This window comes from Aotus nancymaae, unplaced genomic scaffold (genome assembly GCF_030222135.1).
Source record: "Aotus nancymaae isolate 86718 unplaced genomic scaffold, 86718_ANA_hifiasm-v0.15.2.pri h1tg000089l, whole genome shotgun sequence".
In the NCBI taxonomy this organism is placed as follows: domain Eukaryota; kingdom Metazoa; phylum Chordata; class Mammalia; order Primates; family Aotidae; genus Aotus; species Aotus nancymaae.
In genome coordinates this window covers 7,759,677-7,779,937 of record NW_026988504.1, presented here as the reverse complement: position 1 = coordinate 7,779,937, position 20,261 = coordinate 7,759,677, and the positions used below count along the sequence as shown (strand labels likewise).

Below are 20,261 nucleotides of genomic sequence, written 5' to 3'. Positions count from 1 at the left end.
ACAGATTAGCCCACATTGTGCTAGTTACTTAATACACCGTATCCTGTGTAATCTTCTCACTCATGCTCAGTTTCTTTTATCAACCTAAATTTTTTTTTTTTTTTTTTTTTTTTGAGATGGAATCTTGCTTTGTCACCCAGGCTGGAGTGGCACAACTTAGCTCACTGTAACTCCCGCCTTCTGGGTTCAAGTGATTCTCCTGCCTCAGCCTCCCGAGATAGCTGGGATTACAGCTCGTACCAGCACGCCTGGCTAATTTTTGTGGTTTTTCTTTTTTGGACCTGGAGTCTCGCTCTGTCACCCAGGCTGGAGTGCAGTGGTACAATCTTGGCTCACTGCAACCTCCACTTCCCAGGTTCAAGCAACTCTTCTGTCTCAGCCTCCCGAGTAGCTGGGATTACAGGCGCCTGTCACCATGCCTGCCTAATTTTTGTATTTTTAGTAGAGACAGGGTTTCACCATTTTGGCCAGGCTGGTCTTGAACTCCTGACTTCAAGTGATCCGCCCACCTTGGCCTCCCAAAGTGCTGAGATAATAGGCGTGAGCCACCGTGCCCGGCCAATTTTTGTGTTTTTAGTAGAGATGGAGTTTCACCACATTGGCCAGGCTGGTCTTAAACTCCTGACCTCAAGTGACCTGCCCATCTCAGCCTCCCAAAGTGCCAGGATTATAGGTGTGAGCCACCACACCCGGCCTCAACCTAAATTCTTTTTTTTCTTTAATCTTTTTATTTTTTAAATTAATTAATTTATTAAAAATTTTTTTTTTTACTGAAGGGGGAAGGAGGAGAGAGGGGAGGAGAGGGGAAGGAAAGGAGGAAGAGAGGAGGGAAGGAGGGAGGAAAGAAACAGTCCAACCTAAATTCTTGACCTGAGGTTAAAAAGATAATTTGGCCAGGCATGGTGGCTCCTACCTGTAATCCCTGCACTTTGGGAGGTTAATGGGGGAAGAGAGCTTGAGCCTGGGAGTTTGAGACCAGCCTGGGCAACATAGTGAGACCCCTGTCGCTACAAAAAAAATTTTAAAAAAATTAGTTGGGTGGATGGCACACGCCTGTAGTCCCAGGTACAGGGAGGCTGAAGTGGGAGGATTACTTGAGCCTGGAAGGTGGAGGCTGCAGTGAGTTATGATTGTACCACTGCTCTCCAGCCTGGGCAACAGAGTGAGACCCTATCTCAAAAAAAATAAAATAAAATAAAGAAAAGAAAAGAAAAAGGTGGCCGGGGTGCTGGCTCATACCTGTAATCCCAACACTATGGGAGACTAAGGTGGGCAGATCACTGGAGATCAGGAGTTCGAGACCAGCCTGACCAACATGGAGAAACCCCGTCTCTACTAAAATTGCAAAAAATTAGCTGGATGTGGTGGCACGAGCCTGTAGTACCAGCTGCTTGGGAGGCTGAGGCAGGAAAATTGAACTCATGAGACAGAGGTTACAGTTAGCCAAGATTGTGCCACTGCACTCTAGCCTGTGTGACAGAGACTCTCACTCAGAAAAAAACAGGTAATTTGTTAAAGGTCACTGACCCAGTTATTCTAAACGCACAGGAGGCAACCTTTCCAAGGCCACCTGGAGGCTGGGAGACCCAGCACAACTCTGCTGTTCCTGGCTGTAGATGGTCAGTGCCACCAGCAATGTAGTCATTGAGGCAGGGCCATTGGCTTGGGGAAGGCAGGAGGTGGGAGGACACAGGACAGGGTAAGGAATGTCCTGCTTGCAGACAGACAAGAGACACATAAAATGTCTTTTTTTTTTTCGACACAGAGTCTCATTCTGTCGCCCTGGCTGGAATGCAATGGCATGATCTTGGCTCACTGCAACCTTTGCCTTCCTGGTTCAAGTGATTCTACTGCCTCAACCTCCTGAATAGCTGGGACTACAGGCACCCGTCACACCACACCCAGCTAATTTTTTTTTTTTTTTGTATTTTTAGTAAAGTCGGGATTTCACATTGACCATTGATCACCACATTGACCAGGCCAGTCTCGAACTCCTGACCTTGTGATCCACCCACTTCTGCTTCCCAAAGTGCTGGGATTACAGGCGAGAGCCAATGGGCCTGGCAAAAATGTCTTTTTTTAAAATTTTAACTTTTTTTTTTTTTGAGACAGAGTCTCACTCTGTCACCCAGGCTGCAGTGCAGTGGCATGATCTCCGCTCACTGCAACCTCTGCCTCCAGGGTTCAAGCAATTCTCCTGCCTCAGCCTCCTGAGTAGCTAACAGGTGCCCACCACCATGCCTGGCTAATTTTTGTATTTTTAGTAGACATGGGGTTTCACCATGTTGGCCAGGCTGATCTAGAACTCCTGATCTCATAATCTGCCCACCTCGGCCTCCAAAAGTGCTGGGATTATAGGCATGAGCCACACTTCCCAGCCAAAATGTTTTTTATTTTTAAAATTTTAATATATATATACATATATGTGTGTGTGTGTGCGCGCGTGCGCGTGCACATGTATGTGTGTATATCTATATATATCTATTGAGAAACAGAGTCTTGCTACGTTGGCCAGGTTGGTCTTGAACTCCTGGACTCAAGCGATCCACCCACCTAGGCCTCCCAAAGTGCTGGGATTATAGAATTGAGCCACTCTGCCCATAGGACGATGGAGGAAGGGGACAGGCAGTTGGGAATGCGAGACTGCAGGGGAACAAGAGCCCCCTGGGAGCTGGTCAGGAAGGGGTTCTCAGGACATATGGGGTCTGTAGAGCCAGTTCTCATGACAGGCTGTGGTAAGCAGATGAGCACTGAGAAGGGGCTGAAGGTTAGTTAGAGAGGAGAGGACACTGGCTGGGACAGTGGTGACAGGAGAGACCTTTGCCTGCGATCTGGGAGAAAGGTGGATGCTGACCGAAAGCAAGGACTCAGAAGGGACTTGGTTGGCCAAAGGCTTGGAGAATCGGACCAGGCGCAGACTGTACTAGATCTTGAATGCCAAGATTGTAATCAGCGCCTGTCACGACGCCTGTGTATATAATCATGCTGGCTCCCCAGAGCAACCTAGTGACATTTTTGTTGGTTTGATTTTTAAATAGATGAAGGAAGTGGGTGAGAGGTTAAGGGCCCTGGTCATGGCCTGGTGCCGTGGCTCATACCTGTAATCCCAGCACTTTGGGAGGCTGAGGGAGGTGGATCCCTTGAGGCCAAGAGTTCAGGACCATCGTGGGCAACATGAAACCCTGTATCTATTAAAAATACAAACAAGGGGCGGGACAAACAAACAAACAAACAAACAAACAAACAAACAAACAAGCAGCCAGGAGTGGTGGCACGCGCCTGTAATCCTAACTCGGGAGGCTGAAGTGGGAGAATCGCTTGAACCCGGGAGGCGGAGGTTGCAGTGAGCCTGGATTGCACCACTGCACTCTGGCTTGGGTGACAGTCTTGCTCTGTTTCAAAAAAAAAAAGAACGAAAAAAGGGGGCGCTGGTCACTCGGTCAGGAATAAAGGCCCTGGCCTCGGGCCTGCAATCCATGTCCTTTCTCCTACATCACAGCGCTCCTGAGGGGCAGGGCCTGGACATCGCCCTCTTTGGACAGGCTGGGGAACGAGGCAGGGTGGAGACGCAAGAGGAGGTTTTTATGGCAATGGGGGAAGGGGGATGAGGGGCCGGGACCAGGAAGATACCAGGGAGCGTTTCCCCACGGCCGGCCATGTCCCTGGAGCCCTGTGCGTCCCTGGTGCTGTGGGCTCTGGGCTCACCTCCTGCCCTTCCAGCCTCTCTCCTCTGTGCTTCCTGCCTTCCCCTCGCCTGGCCCTCTGGGGCTGTGCTTCCTTATGGGGACTGGTGTATGTGAGCCCTCACCCATGGCCATGGCTTCAAAGCCACCTCCATGGGGACAACCCCTGAACCGGGATCCCCTGTCACATCTGTCTCCTGAGCTCCAGGTGAACACACCCTACTGCTTTCCAGATGTTTGTCCTCAGGCACCTCAAATCCAACCCTCTAGCCTTTCTCCCCACCTCACGCCACTCTACCTCTCTTCCCCCAGAGTTCCCCATCTCAACAAATAGCCACAGATCCCCCCAACTGCCCAGCAGCCATATGGACCCGCCTTTCTCTCCACCCCCAGTCTTCCCAGCTCCTCCTAAATATGGCTCAAGCCACTAGCTTCTTTGCCTCCTGGACAGCAGTAGTTTCTTTCTTTTTTTTTTTGAAATGGAGTTTCACTCTGTCGCCAGGCTGGAGTGCAGTGGCATGATGTCCGCTCACTGCAACCTCTGCCTCCCAGGTTCAAGCAATTCTCTTGTCTCAGCCTCCCGAGTAGCTCGGATTACAGGCACCCACCACCATGCCTGGTGAATTTTTTAAATTTTTAGTAGAGATGGAGTTTCACCATATTGATCAGGCTGGTCTCGAACTCCCGACCTCAGGTGACCCACCCACCTCAGCCTCCCGAAGTGCTGGGATTACAGGCATGAGCCACCGTGCCTGGCCTACAGCAGCAGTTTCTTATAGCCCAGCACAATTGTGTCTGCTCCTCTGCTTAAAACCCATTCAGGATATGACCCCATAAAACCTTGTACGACAATGTTCATAGCCGCATTATTCACAACAGCCAAACAGAAACATCCCCAACACCTGTTAGCTGATGAATGGATTAACAAAATGTGGTATATCAGGGCAATGGAATATTAGCATACTATTCCCACATAAGAAGGAGTGCTGGCCAAGTGCGGTGGCTCACGCCTGTAATCTCAGCACTTTGGGAGGCCGAGGCAGGTGGATCACCTGAGGTCAGGAGTTCAAGACCAGCCTAGCTAACATGGTAAAACTCTGTCTCTACTAAAAATACAAAAATTAGCTGGGCGTGGTGGTGTGTGCCTATAATCTCAGGTACTCGGGAGGCTGAGGCAGAAGAATTGCTCAAACCCGGAGGTTGCAGTAAGCCAAGATGATGCCATTGCTCTCCAGCCTGGGCGACAGAGTGAGACTCCATCTCAAAAAAAAAAAAAGGAGTAAAGTACTGACTAATCCACGCTGCCATGTGGATGAATGAGCCTTGAAGATGTTATACTAAATAAAAGAAGCCAGATCCATAAGCCACATATTGGGATTCCTTTGAAGTGAAATGTCCAGAATAAGGCCGGGTGCGATGGCTCATGCCTGTAATCCCAGCATTTTGGGAGGCTGAGGTGGGCGGATCATGAGGTCAGGAGTTCAAGACCAGCCTGGCCAACATGATGAAACCCCATCTCGATTAAAAATACAAAATTAGCTGGGCATGGTGGCGGGCACCTGTAATCCCAGCTATTTAGAAACTGAGACAGGAGAATCACTTGAACCCAGGAGGCAGAGGTTGCAGTGAGCCGAGATCGTGCCACTGGACTCCAGCCTGGGTGACAAAGCAAGACTCTGTCCCCCCCACGAAAAAAAGACATTCAGAGAGAAATGGGCGATATTGGCTTGTCCTATGCAGCTAGGTCTGGCGAGTGGGGTTCGTGCCAAAGAGCCAGCCAAGTCTGTGAGGAGGTGGTGCGGTGCTGGGTTTGTGAGAGCTTTGGTTTGGCTATCACTGCTTCCTTCTATTTTAGATGACAAGCAATTCTACTTCCTCTTCCAAAACCTCCTATTTTTCACTGGGCCTCTCAAGTTTCTCCCCAGCTCCTACCCCCAGTGTGGTCCCTGGATAGGGAGCGTGGCTTCTGTAACAAGCAACCCTCCTCCTCCTCGTCAGTGGTGCAACATAACTGATTTTTGTTCTGTTTTTTTGAGACGAGGTCTCGGTCTCTCTCTGCTGCCCAGGCTGGAGTGCAGTGGTGCAATCACGACTCACTGTAGCCTTGACCTGCCAGACTCAAGCAATCCTCCTGCCTCAGCCTCCTGAGTAGCTGGGACTACAGATGCGCACCACTGTGCCTATCTAATTTTTTGTAGAGACAGGGTCTCACTATATTGCCAGGCTGTTCTCAGTCTCCTAGGCTCCAGTGATCCTCCTGCCCCAGCCTCCCAAAGTGCTGGGATTACAGGCATGAGCCACTGCGCCAGGCCCAGACCTATTCCTTTCCTGTCACGTCAAGTCTCACAGGTGCTCTGGGTCCTCTGCCAGCTCTCCTGCATCCAGCCACAGACAAGAGAAGCAACAAAGTGGGGAGGCCACGTGGCCCCAAGCACACCACACACCAGCCAGGACTGGAGCACATGGCTGCTTGGAACTGCAAGGAGGCTGGGCACATGGTCCAGACAACTCGGGAGAGAGCCAGGCGAGGTCACTGAGCGGGCTGTGCCGCAGAGCCTGACTTCACTTAACTACCATGACCCTAGCCTCTTCCAGGCTATCTGGACTCTGGCCTCCCACCACCGCAAGTCAGGTGTCCCTAAAACTCATCTTTCATCATAACACTCATCTCCAAGAGCTACAGAAGCAGCCGGGCGCGGTGGCTCACGCCTGTAATCCCAGCACTTTGGGAGGCTGAAGCGGGTGGATCACCAGCCTGGTCAACATGGCAAAACCCCATCTCTACTAAAAATACAAAAATTAGCTGGGCGTGGTGTCACATACCTATAATCCCAGCTATTGGGGAGGCTGAGGCAAGAGAATTGCTTGAACCCAAGAGGCAGAGGTTGCAGTGAGCAGAGATCATGCCACTGCACTCCAGCCTTGGTGACATTCTTTTTTTTCCTGTCTCAAAAATAAAAACAAAAAAGGAGCTACAGAAGCTTCCTGTGTCAACAGGCAGAGTGGGCATTGCTCAGTCCACATTCGAGGCTCCACAAACCCACCTGGGCTCTTCCTCCCTCGCTGCAGGAGGCCACTCAGGCTCCTTTGAGGCATCTCCAGGCAGGTGCTTGCTCCCACCGCCACACTTCCACTAGACCACCTGGCCTGGGTGTCTACTGTCCTGTTAGTAACTGTCCAAACTCATTTCATCCAATCCCTAGGGCAAGTCCCATCTGCCTCCAAGACTCCCTTTGAGGTTGTGCTGTCTGCATTTCCTCTTTGAAAGTCTCTTTCAGGCCGGGCGTGGTGGTTCATGCCTGTAATCCAAGCACTTTGGAGGCCAAGGCGGGCGGATCACCTGAGGTCGGGAGTTCAAGACCAGCCTGACCAACATGGTGAAACCCTGTCTAAAAAAAAAAAAAAAAAAAGTCTCTTTCGGGGCTGGGTGTAGTGGCTCATACCTGTAAATCCAGCACTTTGGGAGGCCGAGGCAGGCAGATCACGAGTTCAGGAGATTGAGACCATCCTGGCCAACATGGTGAAACCCGGTCTCTACTAAAAATACAAAAAAAATTAGCTGGGTGTGGTGGCGCACGCCTGTAGTCCCAGCTACTTGGGAGGCTGAGGCAGGAGAATTGCTTGAACCCAGGAGGCGGAGATTGCAGTGAGCCGAGATCGTGTCACTGCACTACAGCCTGGGTGACAGTGTGAGACTCTGTCTCAAAAAAAGAAAAGCATCTTTTGGCCGGCACGAAGTGAGCACGCAGGACCCGGCAGCTGCTATTTTGGAGGCTAACACTGCGGACACGCGATTCACTCAGAGAAAGGCTGCAATCGCTGTGCTTTCTCAACCGAATCCAGGAATGTTAAAAAAACTCCAATGTCCTTGGAGATCTAAGACCAGTGTTGCTCAAGGGTGGGCCAGAGTCAAGACCTGAAATACATCTCAGTAGGTTCTTTTTTGGATGGAGTATAGTATGGCTTTTAAGTGTTAGTTTTAAAAGTAGTGTTTGGAATGCACTGAGCAGTCAGTGGCTTAGTCAGTATCACTATCGCGTAGTAGCCATCTATCAGTGCTGTTGGCACACAGAATTGTACTCTTACTTCACTATTTTTTTGAGATGAAGTCTCACTCTGTCGTCCAGGCTGGAGTGCAATGGCACAGTTGCTGCTCACTGCAACCTCTGTCTCCTGGGTTCAAGCAATTCTTCTGCCTCAGCCTCCCAAGTAGCTGGGATTACAGGCATGTGCCACTAAACCCGGCTAATTTTTGTATTTTTAGTAGAGACAGGGTTTCTCCATGTTGGCCAGGCTGGTCTTGACCTCCTGACCTCAGGTAAGGAGGTCAAGACCAGCCGCAGCCTCCCAAGGTGCTGGGATTACTGGTGTGAGCCACCGTGCCCGGCCAAGTTTCGTACCTCAAGGACAGCCATCATTCAAGATGATGCCAGCCTTCCTGGGGGTGAGTACGTGACTCATCTGCCTTGGCACAGCTGACTACAGGGATGAGCCGGGACCCCACCAGACTGGGACTAAGCTTCAGAAGCTCCCAATGAACCCCTTAGGCCATGCGCATCTTTCTCCTTATTCATGAGTGTAAAATGGGGCTCTGGTCTGGGGAATTTGTATTACACATACACATAACTTGAGTTAAAGTATTTCCAAAATGGGGCCAGGCACAGTGGCTCACACCCATATTCCCAGCACTTTGGGAGGCCGAGGTGGGTGGATCACCTTAGGTCAGCAGTTCGAGACCAGCCTGATCAACATGGTGAAGCCCTGTCTCTACCAAAAATAGAAAAATTAGCTGGGCATGGTGGCGGGCGTATATAATCCCAATTACTCAAGAGGCTGAGGCAGGAGAATCACTTGAACCTGGGAGACGGAGGTTGCAGTGAGCCGAGATCATGCCACTGCACTGCAGCCTGGGGGACAGAGGGAGACTCCATCTCAAAAAATAAAAAAGTATTTCCAAGATGCATAAAACAGGTCCACTTTCATCTTTTTCCAGTTATCCAGGAACTTCCATAAAGCGAGCATTTTGGGCTGAAGGTCACCCACTCCGTGAGCAGTCAAGCAGAACTAATGCCCAGGGAAGGCAGGCAGGCTGCGCCATGGCCCTTGGCTCAGAAACCACCTAAACAGCCCTGCGCTGTGGCTCACCATCTCCTTCACACTCAGTGACAGTCTGAAGATAAGCCTGTCACAGGCTCCCAGGTCACTGAGCGGAGGGAAGTGTGTCAGGTGCCCTAAAGAGTGAGGCCATCCGCCCACCTCCAGCATTTCCCGACACACTGAGCAACTCCCGGCTGCACACTGGCCAGAGGGCTCCTGGAAGATGCTGGGAGGTTTCCCAAGGCGCCTCGCCCAGATGCCTTCCCAGGAATCACGGATCCCTGAGGAGGGAGATACAATCATTTAGAAATCTGTGACCAGACAGGAGCGGTGGCTCACACTTGTAATCCCAGCACTTTAGGAGGCTGTGGCGGGCGGGTCACCTGAGGTCAGGAGCTGGAGACCAGCCTGACCAACATGCAGAAGCCCCATCTCTACTAAAAATACAAAAAATTAGGCAGGCGTGGTGGCACATGCCTGTAATCCCAGCTACTCGGTATGCCGAGGGAGGAGAATCACTTGAACCCAGGAGGTGGAGGTTGCGGTGAGCCAATATCGCGCCATTGTACTCCAGCCTGGGCAACAAGAGTGAAAATCCATCTCAAAAAAACAAAGGAAATGTGTGACCTAACTGCTGATCACACAAAGCAGTGGTTTTCCCATTAATTCTGAAACAATTATTCAAATGTGGTGGAGGGGACAAATTGAGCCAAAAGCCTCAAATGAGTCACCATGCCTGCCTTTTCAATTAAATAGCACCGTTTTGTAAACCTCTGCTCAGCTTCAAGGAGGCCAGCCCAAGTGGACCACAGGACTAGCAGCCTTGACCCTTGCTGGGTCAAGCTCCTTCTCAGACAAGGCTGCTGCTGGGGAGAGTCGAAAATGCCCTAGGCCAGGCACAGCTCACGCCTGGAATCCCAGCACTTTGAGAGGCCAAGGTGGCAGGATCTCTTGAGCCCAGGAGTCTGAGACCAGCCTGGGCAACATAAACCCCACAGCACAAAAAATGAAATTAGCCAGGTGCAGTAGTATATGCCTGTAGTCCCAGCTACTTGGGAGGCTGAGGTGATCACTTGAGCCCAGGAGACTGAGTCTGCAGTGAGCTATGATTGCACCACAGCACTCCAGTCTGGGTGGCAGATCGAGACTCTGTCACAAAACAAAAACCCCACAAGCCTCTCCTGCTCAGTGTGGCTACACCAAGAAGAATACAAGTTGAGATTTCTTGGCTATCATTTTTTTGAGACAGGTCTCACTCTCTCAGGCTGGAGTGCAGTGGCATGAATCTGAGTTCACTGCAACCTCCACCTCTCAGGCTCAAGCTATCCTCCCACCAGTCTCCTGAGTGGCTGGGACCACAGGTGTGCCTCACCACACTTGGCTAATTTTTGGTAGAGATGGGGTTTCAGCATGTCACCCAGGCTGGTCTGGCATTCTTGAGCTCAAGCAATCCACCTGCCTTAGCTTCTCAAAGTGTTGGGATTACAGGCATAAGCCACTGAGCCTGGCCTTTTATTACTTTTTGAAACGCCTCACTCTGTCACCCAGGCTGGAATGCAACCACTGCTCACCACAGCCTTGACCTCCTGGGCTCAAGTGATCCACCTCAGCCTCCCAAGTAATTGTGACTGCAAGCATGCACCACTGCATCTGGCTAATTTACCTTTCGTATACATATATATTTTTTTCTAAGACGGGGTTTCACCATGGTCAGGCTGGTCTTGAACTCCTGACCTCAGGTGATCCACCCGCCTTGGCCTCCAAAGTGCTTGGATTACAAGCGTGAGCCACCACGCCCAGCCTAATTTACCTTTCGTAGAGGTGGGGAGTCTCACTAAGCACTGGGATGACAGGCATGAGCTAGCACCGTTGGCCCTCATTTCTTTTTTGTTCAGTCTTCTTTGCCTCTGTAGCCAATGTGTGTGTAAACATGCCTAGTCTCACTCTAAAAGCAGCCTACTGAGCAAACAATACGTTTTAATTACTTAGCATATTAAAACCGTTTCTTCACAGATACGTCCTTCTTCTTTAACACAGAACCGGAGAACCAAAGCCAAGCTCTTTATCCTCCCAAAGCCCTTGGTCTAGACCAGAGTTCCCAAAGCATGGTCAGTGGTTTCTCTACATCAGAAACAGCAGACGTGTCTTCAAACGCAGTGTCTGAGGGTGTGAGGCGGGGTTTGCAATTCTGTACTGTTAACAGGTTCCCTAGGAGTTCCTGACAGTCAACTGTGGGCATCGCTCCCAGGAGGGCCTGGGAGCTCCATATGCTCCCCTAGGGGGGTGTAAGCTGGGTGACTCTGAAATAAGGACCCAAGATTCCTGACTCCCTGATGCGGTTTTAAAATTTTTAAGGCAGGCAAGGGGAAAAAAAGATTCCAAGTGAAGAATTCATTGTATGTTTATTATTCACAGTTAATCACTACCTACCAAATGCTATCCGCAGAGTTAAAGGATTAAGTACATAGGTCTTTTTATTTAAACACTGATTTTTTTTAAATATATACACACAAAACTTAGTTCAGCAAGGCTTCATGATATACACCAATTCCAAAATAAAACAATCAAATGGTCCAGGTGTAGAATGCCAGATTCCTTTTATCATCAGGAGGAGAGGAGAAGCAGAATGAGAGGGAGTGAGGGGAGGCGGGGACAGGTTCTGCCCAGAAGGGCTGCCGCCCCATGGCACAGCAAGCTATCCAGGCTAGTCCCTGTCCATATCCAGAGTCGGAGGGAGACTCCCATCGGCTGCTTTGGGACCCAAAGGCCCAAGGCTGTCACTAACTCCCGGGAGAGAGGGAGGCAGTCCTGCTTTTGTTGTGGGAAGGGGTTTGGATGGAGAAAAAGATTACAGGCACATCACTACAGGGGAGCAGAAGTGGAGAGGACAGAGAGCTCTGCGGCGGTCTTGGTCTTCCCCTTTCCAATCCTGCCTTCCCCAATTCTCCCTGCTTCCTGACCTTTCATCTGTAGGGGTGGGGAGCAGCGGTCAACACAGGCCCCTGGGAAGGGAGGCACCGGCTGCCCTCATGCTCACCTGGACACGTCGGGGGACACAAGATGAAAAGCCATAACCCAATCTCAAGAGCAAGACAAGTGAAAAGTGAATACTCATTGTTTATCCCAGCATAGGAATAGGGTGAAACCTGCTACAGCTGGTGACTGTTCCCTTGACTTTCTCCTCCTCTCTCCTTGTCTGAGACTTGCTGGTTCCAGGGCGCATGTAGGGATGGGGTGGGGGCCACAACCCCCCAAGATGGTGAGGACAGGCTTCCGACTCTCTGTAAGCCAGATCCAGTGGGATACGGAGGGCTGGGCGGTTACCTTCCCTCTTGCCCCAGAAGCCCTGCACAGTGCGCCTTGGGCAAGCAGCTCCCTGAACCCACAAAGGGCTCACAAACCTTGAAGCTGGAGTTTAAAGCCTCCTGGCTTAGTACAAGCAGTAGAATGCCTCACCTTCCACTTCTGCTTGTCTCCTGTGCTCTACCCTGGTTCCCCTGCCCCGAGGGAAAAATATTTACACAGAGTAGGAGACAAATTGGCTGAAAAGCTCTGGACTGTCTTTAACTTATTTTAAAACAAAACAAATTAAAAAAAAAAAAACACCATTCAGAAGCAACCCTTGAAATAAGGAAAAAAGGCACTATGAAAAAACAACATGCTCAATAATACCATTAGAAGGGCAAAGAGGAAAGGTGGGCTTTTTTTTTTTTTTTTTTTTGAGACAGTCTCGCTCTGTCACCCAGACTGGAGTACAATGGTGTGGTCTTGGCTCACTTCAACCTCCACCTCTCAGGTTCAAGTGATTCTCCTGCCTCAGGCTCCCAAGTAGCTGGGACTACAGGCACACGCCACCACACCCAGCTAATTTTTGTATTTTTAGTAGACAGGGTTTTGCCATGTTGGCCAGGTTGGTCTCGAACTCCTGACCTCGTGATCTGCCCACCTCGGCCTCCCAAAGTGCTGGGATTACAGGTGTGAGCCACCACGCCTGGTCCAGGTGGGCTTTCTTGGGAAGCCACGAAGGCAGCTACATGCTTTCCTTCTACTCCACTCTACTTCCAACTTGGGCAAAACACACTGGGGGTCTGGGCTGGAGGCAGATTCCTATGAGCTCCCTTCTCTCGAGGAAGCTAAACAGCAAAGGCATCCAGCCGCCTGCCCGCTCCTTTGTGTGTGTATATACGAAGAACACGGAAACAGCTGTTCTTCTTTCAGTCATTCCAACTAAAACAGACATTTTGCATAGAGAGAATACCAGCCCACTTGGTTTCTTGTCTTTTATTATTGGCGTCAGCTAGGACTATACGTGGCCTTAAACGTCATGCACTGATGGACAGAAGAGAAAAAAGGATGAAAAAAAGGACAAAGGAGGGGAAAGAGGAGCAGCAGTGAAAATTTGTAATAAAAACTCTTCTTAATTTATAGGTAAGTTTTGGCATTTTTATATCCAACACCCCCTCCCACCCCTAAAGTTCCAACCAAAGTGAGAGGGTCACAGGGTGCCCCGGCCAGGTGTTCTGCACTCCCTCACAGGCTGCTGTGAGAGGCAGCTTGTGGGTTTAATTCTTTTGTATGTGTTTTACATTTTTCACTTTCTTTAAATAATCACTTCTTGACTCTTAGACGTTCCGGTTCACAGGGGTGACGTAGTTGCGGGGAAACATGCCGGTCTGGCCGTGGCACGCTCCTTTCCACCAGTTGGGGTCTGAGTTATCCATGACGTGGATAAAATCTCCCCGGCGGAAGCCCAGCTCTCCGTCCTCCTGGGGATCAAAGTCAAAGAGGGCCTGGACGTATGTCGGCTGCTGCAAAACAGAAGCAGGGAAAACCCACATTGGATTCCCGGTCTGTGGCCGGCACCTCCGAGGCCAGATGGGCTCCAGGGGGAACGAATGCATGCCAAATCTCCACGTTTCCTAATATCACCTCCCATCTCCCAACCCGTTTATTCTTACCTATTCTAAGTTTACAAGCTCAGTGGGTTTAGTGTAATCTTTCCCCAATGCTAAAAAAATACTGGAGTATGTCTCCTGGAAGACAGTGGCCAACTGTGCCGACTTATTAAGCAGAGGGCAGGCAGTGAGTGGAGGGGAAAGTTCTTCAAAAGCAGCAGTCTGTGTTTAGCTCGCGGGCCCAGGATTTGGAAATCCCTTCTAAGACACCCTTAAGGTGTTACAGAGTCTAATGTTCTGGAGCTCGAATAACGTAAGGGGCTCTAACCACCCATATGACCAGGGCACTAGGGGTAGGGACGGGTGCCGGTCCCACTCCCTCACAAGCATAGTTTTCCTCATAATTGCTTCCAGGGATAGGATCTTTGGGAAGGCGTGTTAAAGACCATCTCCCTAGAGACTGGCAAGCTGGCCACACACTGCCTTTGGAAAAGCAAAAACCTTGTATGTAAAACAACAATTTTTTTTTTTTTTTTTTTTTTGAGACAGAGTTTCGCTCTTGTTACCCAGGCTGGAGTGCAATGGCGCGATCTCAGCTCACCGTAACCTCTGCCTTCTGGGTTCAGGCAATTCTCCTGCCTCAGCCTCCTGAGTAGCTGGGATTACAGGCATGCACCACCTTACCCAGCTAATTTTTTTGTATTTTTAGTAGAGACGGGGTTTCACCATGTTGACCAGGATGGTCTCAAACTCCTGATCTCAAGTGATTCGCCTGCCTTGGCCTCCCAAAGTGCTGGGATTACAGGCGTGAGCCACCGTGCTCGGCCTTTTTTTTTTTTTTTTTTTTTTTTTTGAGACAGAGTCTCACTCTGTCGCTCAGGCTGGAGTACAGTGGTGCGATCTAGGCTCACTAAACCTCAGCTTCCCAGGTTCAAGTGATTCTCCTGCCTCAGCCTCCCAAGTAACTGGGATTACAGGGGCGTGCCACCACGCCTGGCTAATTTCTTTGTATTTTTAGTAGAGGTGGGTTTTTACCATGTTAGCTAGGCTGGTCTCGCACTCCTGACTTCAGGTGATCCGTCTGCCTCGGCCTCCCAAAGTGCTGAGACTACAGGTGTGAGCCACCAAACCCAGCCAATTTTTGTATTCTTAGTAGAGACGGGGTTTCACCATGTTGGCCAGGCTGGTCTCAAACTCCTGATCTCAAGTGATTCGCCTGCCTTGGCCTCCCAAAGTGCTGGGATTACAGGCGTGAGCTATTAAGCAAGGCCAGAATAAATAAATCTTAAGTGTGAATGGAGGGTAACATTTTCAGTAATGAGCACAGCCCCAGCGGCAATCCTTGAAGGGTGCCTGCGTGTTGAGGAGTGCCTACCCTTTCCTACAGGAATATACACTGAGGAGCTATTTTTTCTTTTGTTGTTTTTTTTTGAGATGGCGTCTTGCTCTGTTGCTAGGCTGGAGTGCAGTGGCGTAATCTCGGCTCACTGCAACCTCCACCTCCCAGGTTTAAGTGATTCCCCTGCCTCAGCTTCCTGAGTAGCTGGGACTACAGGCACGTGCCAACATGCCTGGCTAATTTTTTGTATTTTAGTAGAGATGGGGTTTCACCATGTTGACCAGGATGGTCTTGATCTCCTGACCTCGTGATCCGCCTACCTCGGCCTCCCAAAGTGCTGGGATTACAGGCATGAGCCACCGCACCTGGCCTGAGGAGCTATTCTTAATTGCTAAAAATGATACCCATCTCACCCTGATGAGGCTTACCTGTGGCACCTGTTCTATGTCCCGCAGGAATATCTGCTGGTTTCTGGAGACAGATGTAGATCTGTGATAATCCACCAGCTCATTCAAAGAATTGAACTTCACCACCCAGAGGAAATACTTGCCAGCTCCGTCTCGGAGCACCTTGAAGTGCTGCACATCATTTCCAAACCTGGGAGGAACAGAGAGCACACAGTGAGGGCTCTATCCTGGCAAATCGAGGGCTATCTGCCCACATAGGAGATGTCTTGGCAATCAGGGATGGCAGACAACAAATCACTGCGTGTCCCTGGGACAGACACCTCCTATGACCGATGGGCACCTGGACAACATGAAAAACCCTCACCAGACAGGCACAGGCCATCAGTCACTCTAATTCTGAAGATGTCTGTGGGGTTAGTCCATGCGCCCTGAACCCTACCACATTAAACCATGTCCCTACTTAAGACAAAGGAGTGTGACTTAACTTCCTTTGAATCAAAAATTAATTAAAATCTTACATGTGATATTCAAAGACTAGAAAAGCAAGGCTGGAAGAAGGTGAGGAAGGCTGGAAATACTTTCAACAATTCTCTCGTAACTGGGAATACTTCAAAGTCATGTTTCCTGTTCAGGAATTTTAGCTCCACTCATGGGGAAAAGGTCTCTGAGCAAAAGGACATACTGGGACAATAAAAGAGGCCCACGCTTCGAGACCCAAAAGCGTTTCCATCACCAGATTTCACCCTTTTATACTGGCTGGCAAAACTGGCAAGAGCGTGACTGGCTGGCAGTGGCTAACAGGGTCTGTCATAGGATATTTGGCTAAAACACCAGCCCAGCGAGGGCACTTCTGCCTATCCTGTTCACCTTGCCCGGCACTAAAAAGGTACTCTCGGAGTGCTTGTTCAATGAATGAATGAGTCCCTCCTTAATTTCAATCTTAGAGCTGACAGAAACCAAAGGCTTCAGAAAATCAATCCGGCAGGTGGCAGCACTGAGCTTCAAGGAAACCACTGAGTACAAGATGCCCCGCAAAAAAAAGACTGCTTTTTCATGCAAGACAAAATGTGGAAGGTGAGAAAGCTTCATTAGCAAGGGTATATTTACATGGTACTGCTGGCCCCACAGAGGCCCACTTCCGCTCATGCAATGCAGATGGTTTCTAAAAGAGCCCAGGGCCCCAATAATGAGCAGTATGTTAACTACAGTTTTTCAAATCACAGGCTCAAAACATCCTAAAACTAAGAAACATCTGAAGACTGCTGATGCTTGAACCTCTTTTACAAAGGTGTGTGTGTTGTTGAAGACAGTCATGACACCTGCTTTGTTTCTAAAACAATAAATACACTAAATCCTTAAAAGACTCTACTTGAGAAGGCCGGGCGTGGTGGCTCATGCCTGGAATCCTAGCATTTTGGGAGGCCGAGATGGGTAGATCACCTGAGGTCAGAAGTTCGAGACCAGCCTGACCAACATGGTGAGACCCCATCTCTCTATATATTAAAATAAAAAAAAAAAAGAGTAAGATTCTACTTGAGAAAATGGAAGCTTGGGAGCTTCTGCTGAGCAAACAGCCTCCAGTCGAGCATGTGGCTGCCTCCTGGTTCTGGCCGCCACCCAGGGATTTACTGTTTGTTCCAGTCATCTTATACGGTCTCAGTTACATAAACCCACCCCAAGATGCTCTTCATCAGACCCCTTTAAGTATATCAATTTTGGCTTTTTCATATGTTGGGAATAAAGACTAACTCCACTTAAATATATTTACAAGGTATTACTAATATCATATGGAATCTCTCATGCCTTCCTTTAGAAAAAGAACACACCCGGGCACCTGTAATCCCAGCACTTTGGAAAGCCGAAGTGGGCAAATAATGAGGTCAGGAGTTTGATACCAGCCTGACCAACATGGTCTCTACTAAAAATACAGAATTAGCCAGGCATGGTGGTGGGCGTCTGTAATCCCAGCTACACAGGAGGCTGAGGCAGGAGAATAGCTTGAACCCGGGAGGTGGAGGTTGCAGTGAGCTGAGATTGTGCCACTGTACTCCAGCCTGACGACAGAGCGAGACTCCGTCTCAAAAAAAAAAAAGAAAACAACAACTAAAAGTAAAAAACATATGGAAATAACAAATTAATTCCAAATTCTTACTTCACAGTGAGGTGTGAACTGTTTCCTTCAGGTGCTAATTTCTATTCTCCAAAATTGTTCCAAGGTGGCAGAACTCCTTCTTCTTACCCATCTGAACTTTCCAAAGGGGAAACCCAAGCCCCAAATCCCCTGTGGCAGCCTTCGTAAGTGACCGTGAGGGCCTAGGATGGAGCTGGTGGATTGAAGCTAGTGGACCTGAGCAAGGCAAGCCAAGGCAGCCAACAGGCGCTCCGCTATCCCATTAGAAAGAGCTGCGGGAATCCCTTGGAGGGCAGCAGCTCAGGAGTGCTGCGCACTAGGGAAAACTGGCAGGCTTGGGCTGGCTGCAGGGAGCTGCTGCTCACCTCCTGAAGGCTGTGTCCACAGGGGAATATACATCCAGCGCTGCTAGAACTAATTTTGAGAGGAGCCAGAAATGAGGATTTTAATGTGAAATGAAGGTACTGTTTAGGCTAAGCCTCCACCATTTTGTGTGTAGCCAGCCACCTGTCCAAAGGCTTCACAATTTGCATCAGTCAGAGACAGGATTCCAGGCAACTACAGCAGGAAATACTTACTTGACAGACAGGGAGAAGTCCCCAGGAGCACTCTCACTCTCTCGGATAAGAAAGGCCCCATCGTGCCGCTGTTTGCTAAGCATTTCTTCTGCCTTGGCTCTGGGGATTTTGCCAAAAAACCACCTAAGGAAGGAAGGCAAGCTGGTCAACATCTGCTTCCCCACAAAGAAACGGGAAATCCAGCATTCGAAATGTGAGTAACACAACACTCCTTGCCAGAGGAAGGGGCCTCCCTCCTCATCCTCCAGCCTCACAGTGCCCAATATCAAAATTTGGTCAGGTCCCTCAGAGATGGACCTTCAAATGTCTTTACCCTACTCCATTTCCCAGAAAGCAACTCACCAAGGCACTAACTGTGGGTCACTCTTTCTATAGAGGAAGCCATTTGCAAACAGACCTCACAGGCCAAAGCCCACTGGACTTCCTACTGACTCATCAGAAAGGCACCCGGGGAAAAGCCCAGGCCTTTGGGTTTGGTGTATAAGATGAACTGCCAAGGAGAGACTGGCCCCTTCCTGCAGCCATGTGATAAGGTCGCAGCTTTACCACAGTGGGAGTAAGGGAAAGTGGGGAGGAAACCTGGAAGGCCCAGGATCTGGAGGCAGGGTTACTTCTGCTAATAGCCCAAAGGCAAAAAGGTTCAGACTGTCTGAGAGTGGCCTCCACCAGTAACTAAGGTCAGCATTTCTCTCAAGGCCTGCCTCTGTGGTCACTGCTCAGAGTTCAGCTTTCAGAAGCCACCAGAAATATTGTAATTTACCATAGGTGCAGCAGCTAGCTGCAAAATTCAGATTTTTGAAGTAAGTTACAGACTCTTCTGCTCCCAATTGCTGATTCACCTTGGCCAGAAGAAAAAGTGGCTAAATTCATGAAAACCTGTGAAGCAACTGGCTGTTGCTTATCAAGAGGAAGAGGAGAGGAACACTTCTACAAGAGCTTGGAGTCAAGCTGCCTGGCTACTTCAAATGAAAACTATAACTAATTAGGAAGGAGAAACTGTAAAAACCATGTTCTCTTCTCAAAATCATCTTTAATTATCATTTTTAAAAGCAAAAGTTATTTATAGCTAATAAAGACCTATTTACATGAAAACTGGCATTCATTTAATATGGTAATTATAACATAAAAAGTCCTTTAATGGACCAAATAGTCCATTAAAGTTGTAAATCTAACTTGCGTATCTTATTTATAAGCAACCATATTCAAGATGTCCCTAAAATAATATACTATACTATACTCAAATTCAAACAGAAAGATGTGAACTGTAGGGAGGACATTCTGAGAAGCTGCCCTTAGTAACTCTGAACAGTCCAGCGTCTACCTACTGGAGGCTTTCTCATTTTGCATACTCTACTGCCAGGCTGCTGAGGAGCGGGGACTATAGATCCTCCTGCTTCTACAAATCACTCAAGGCTAGGGCCTGCAGTGCCAGAAATCAGGCCACACAAGAGGTATCACATATCACTAGAACAGAATTCTCTCTAAATATAAAAGGACAGGCCGGGCGTGGTGGCTCACGCCTGTAATCCCAGCACTTTGGGAGGCCGAGGCGGGGAGAATCACTTGAGGTCAGGAGTTTGAGACCAGCCTGGCCAACACAGTGAAACCTCATTGCTACCAAAAATACAAAAATTAGCCGGGCATGGTGGCGGGCACCTGTAATCCCAGCTCCTCGGGAGACTGAGGCAGGAGAATCACTTGAACCTGGGAGGCAGAGGTTGCAGTGAGCCCAGATCGTACCATTACACTCTAGCCTGGGCAACAAGAGCGAAACTCCATCTCTAAATAAACAAACATAAAAGGACGGTTAACAGTTTTGAGACAATTTAAACCTTTTCTCATATTGGGGGCCTTGAGTTTCTAATGTAAGTGTATGCAGCATGCATCTGACTGGGAACAGCAGTGAAAAGCCACAGATGGCCTCGGCTTGCACTCCCCACACTGCGGGGTGAGGGTGAAGCTTCTTCATCAGCCACACTCGCTTTCCTCCTAGACCCCCAAGATCTTGCTACTAGGCAGGTTTTTTCCCTCTTTTAGGTATAAAATAATGAACATAAATTGAAATAGCCTAGATGTACGTGAAGCAAACATAAAAAGCAGGACCCTTCTCTTAAACTCCCCAGAGGCAGCA

General features: G+C 49.2%; 1 protein-coding gene across 1 annotated transcript in view; it reads right to left on the bottom strand.

Moving 5' to 3' along the window:
* Nucleotides 1-11,163: 11,163 nt before the first annotated feature.
* GRB2 (growth factor receptor bound protein 2) overlaps nt 11,164-20,261 on the bottom strand; it is an 85,769-nt gene continuing 76,671 nt past the window's right edge. Inside the window, exons 4-6 of the mRNA XM_012453724.2 lie at nt 18,131-18,253; nt 15,443-15,611; nt 11,164-13,588 (exon numbers count right to left, since the gene is read on the bottom strand). Coding sequence (XP_012309147.1) covers nt 13,403-13,588; nt 15,443-15,611; nt 18,131-18,253 — 478 coding nt within the window. The 3' untranslated portion in view covers nt 11,164-13,402. The remainder of the gene's footprint in view (nt 13,589-15,442; nt 15,612-18,130; nt 18,254-20,261) is intronic.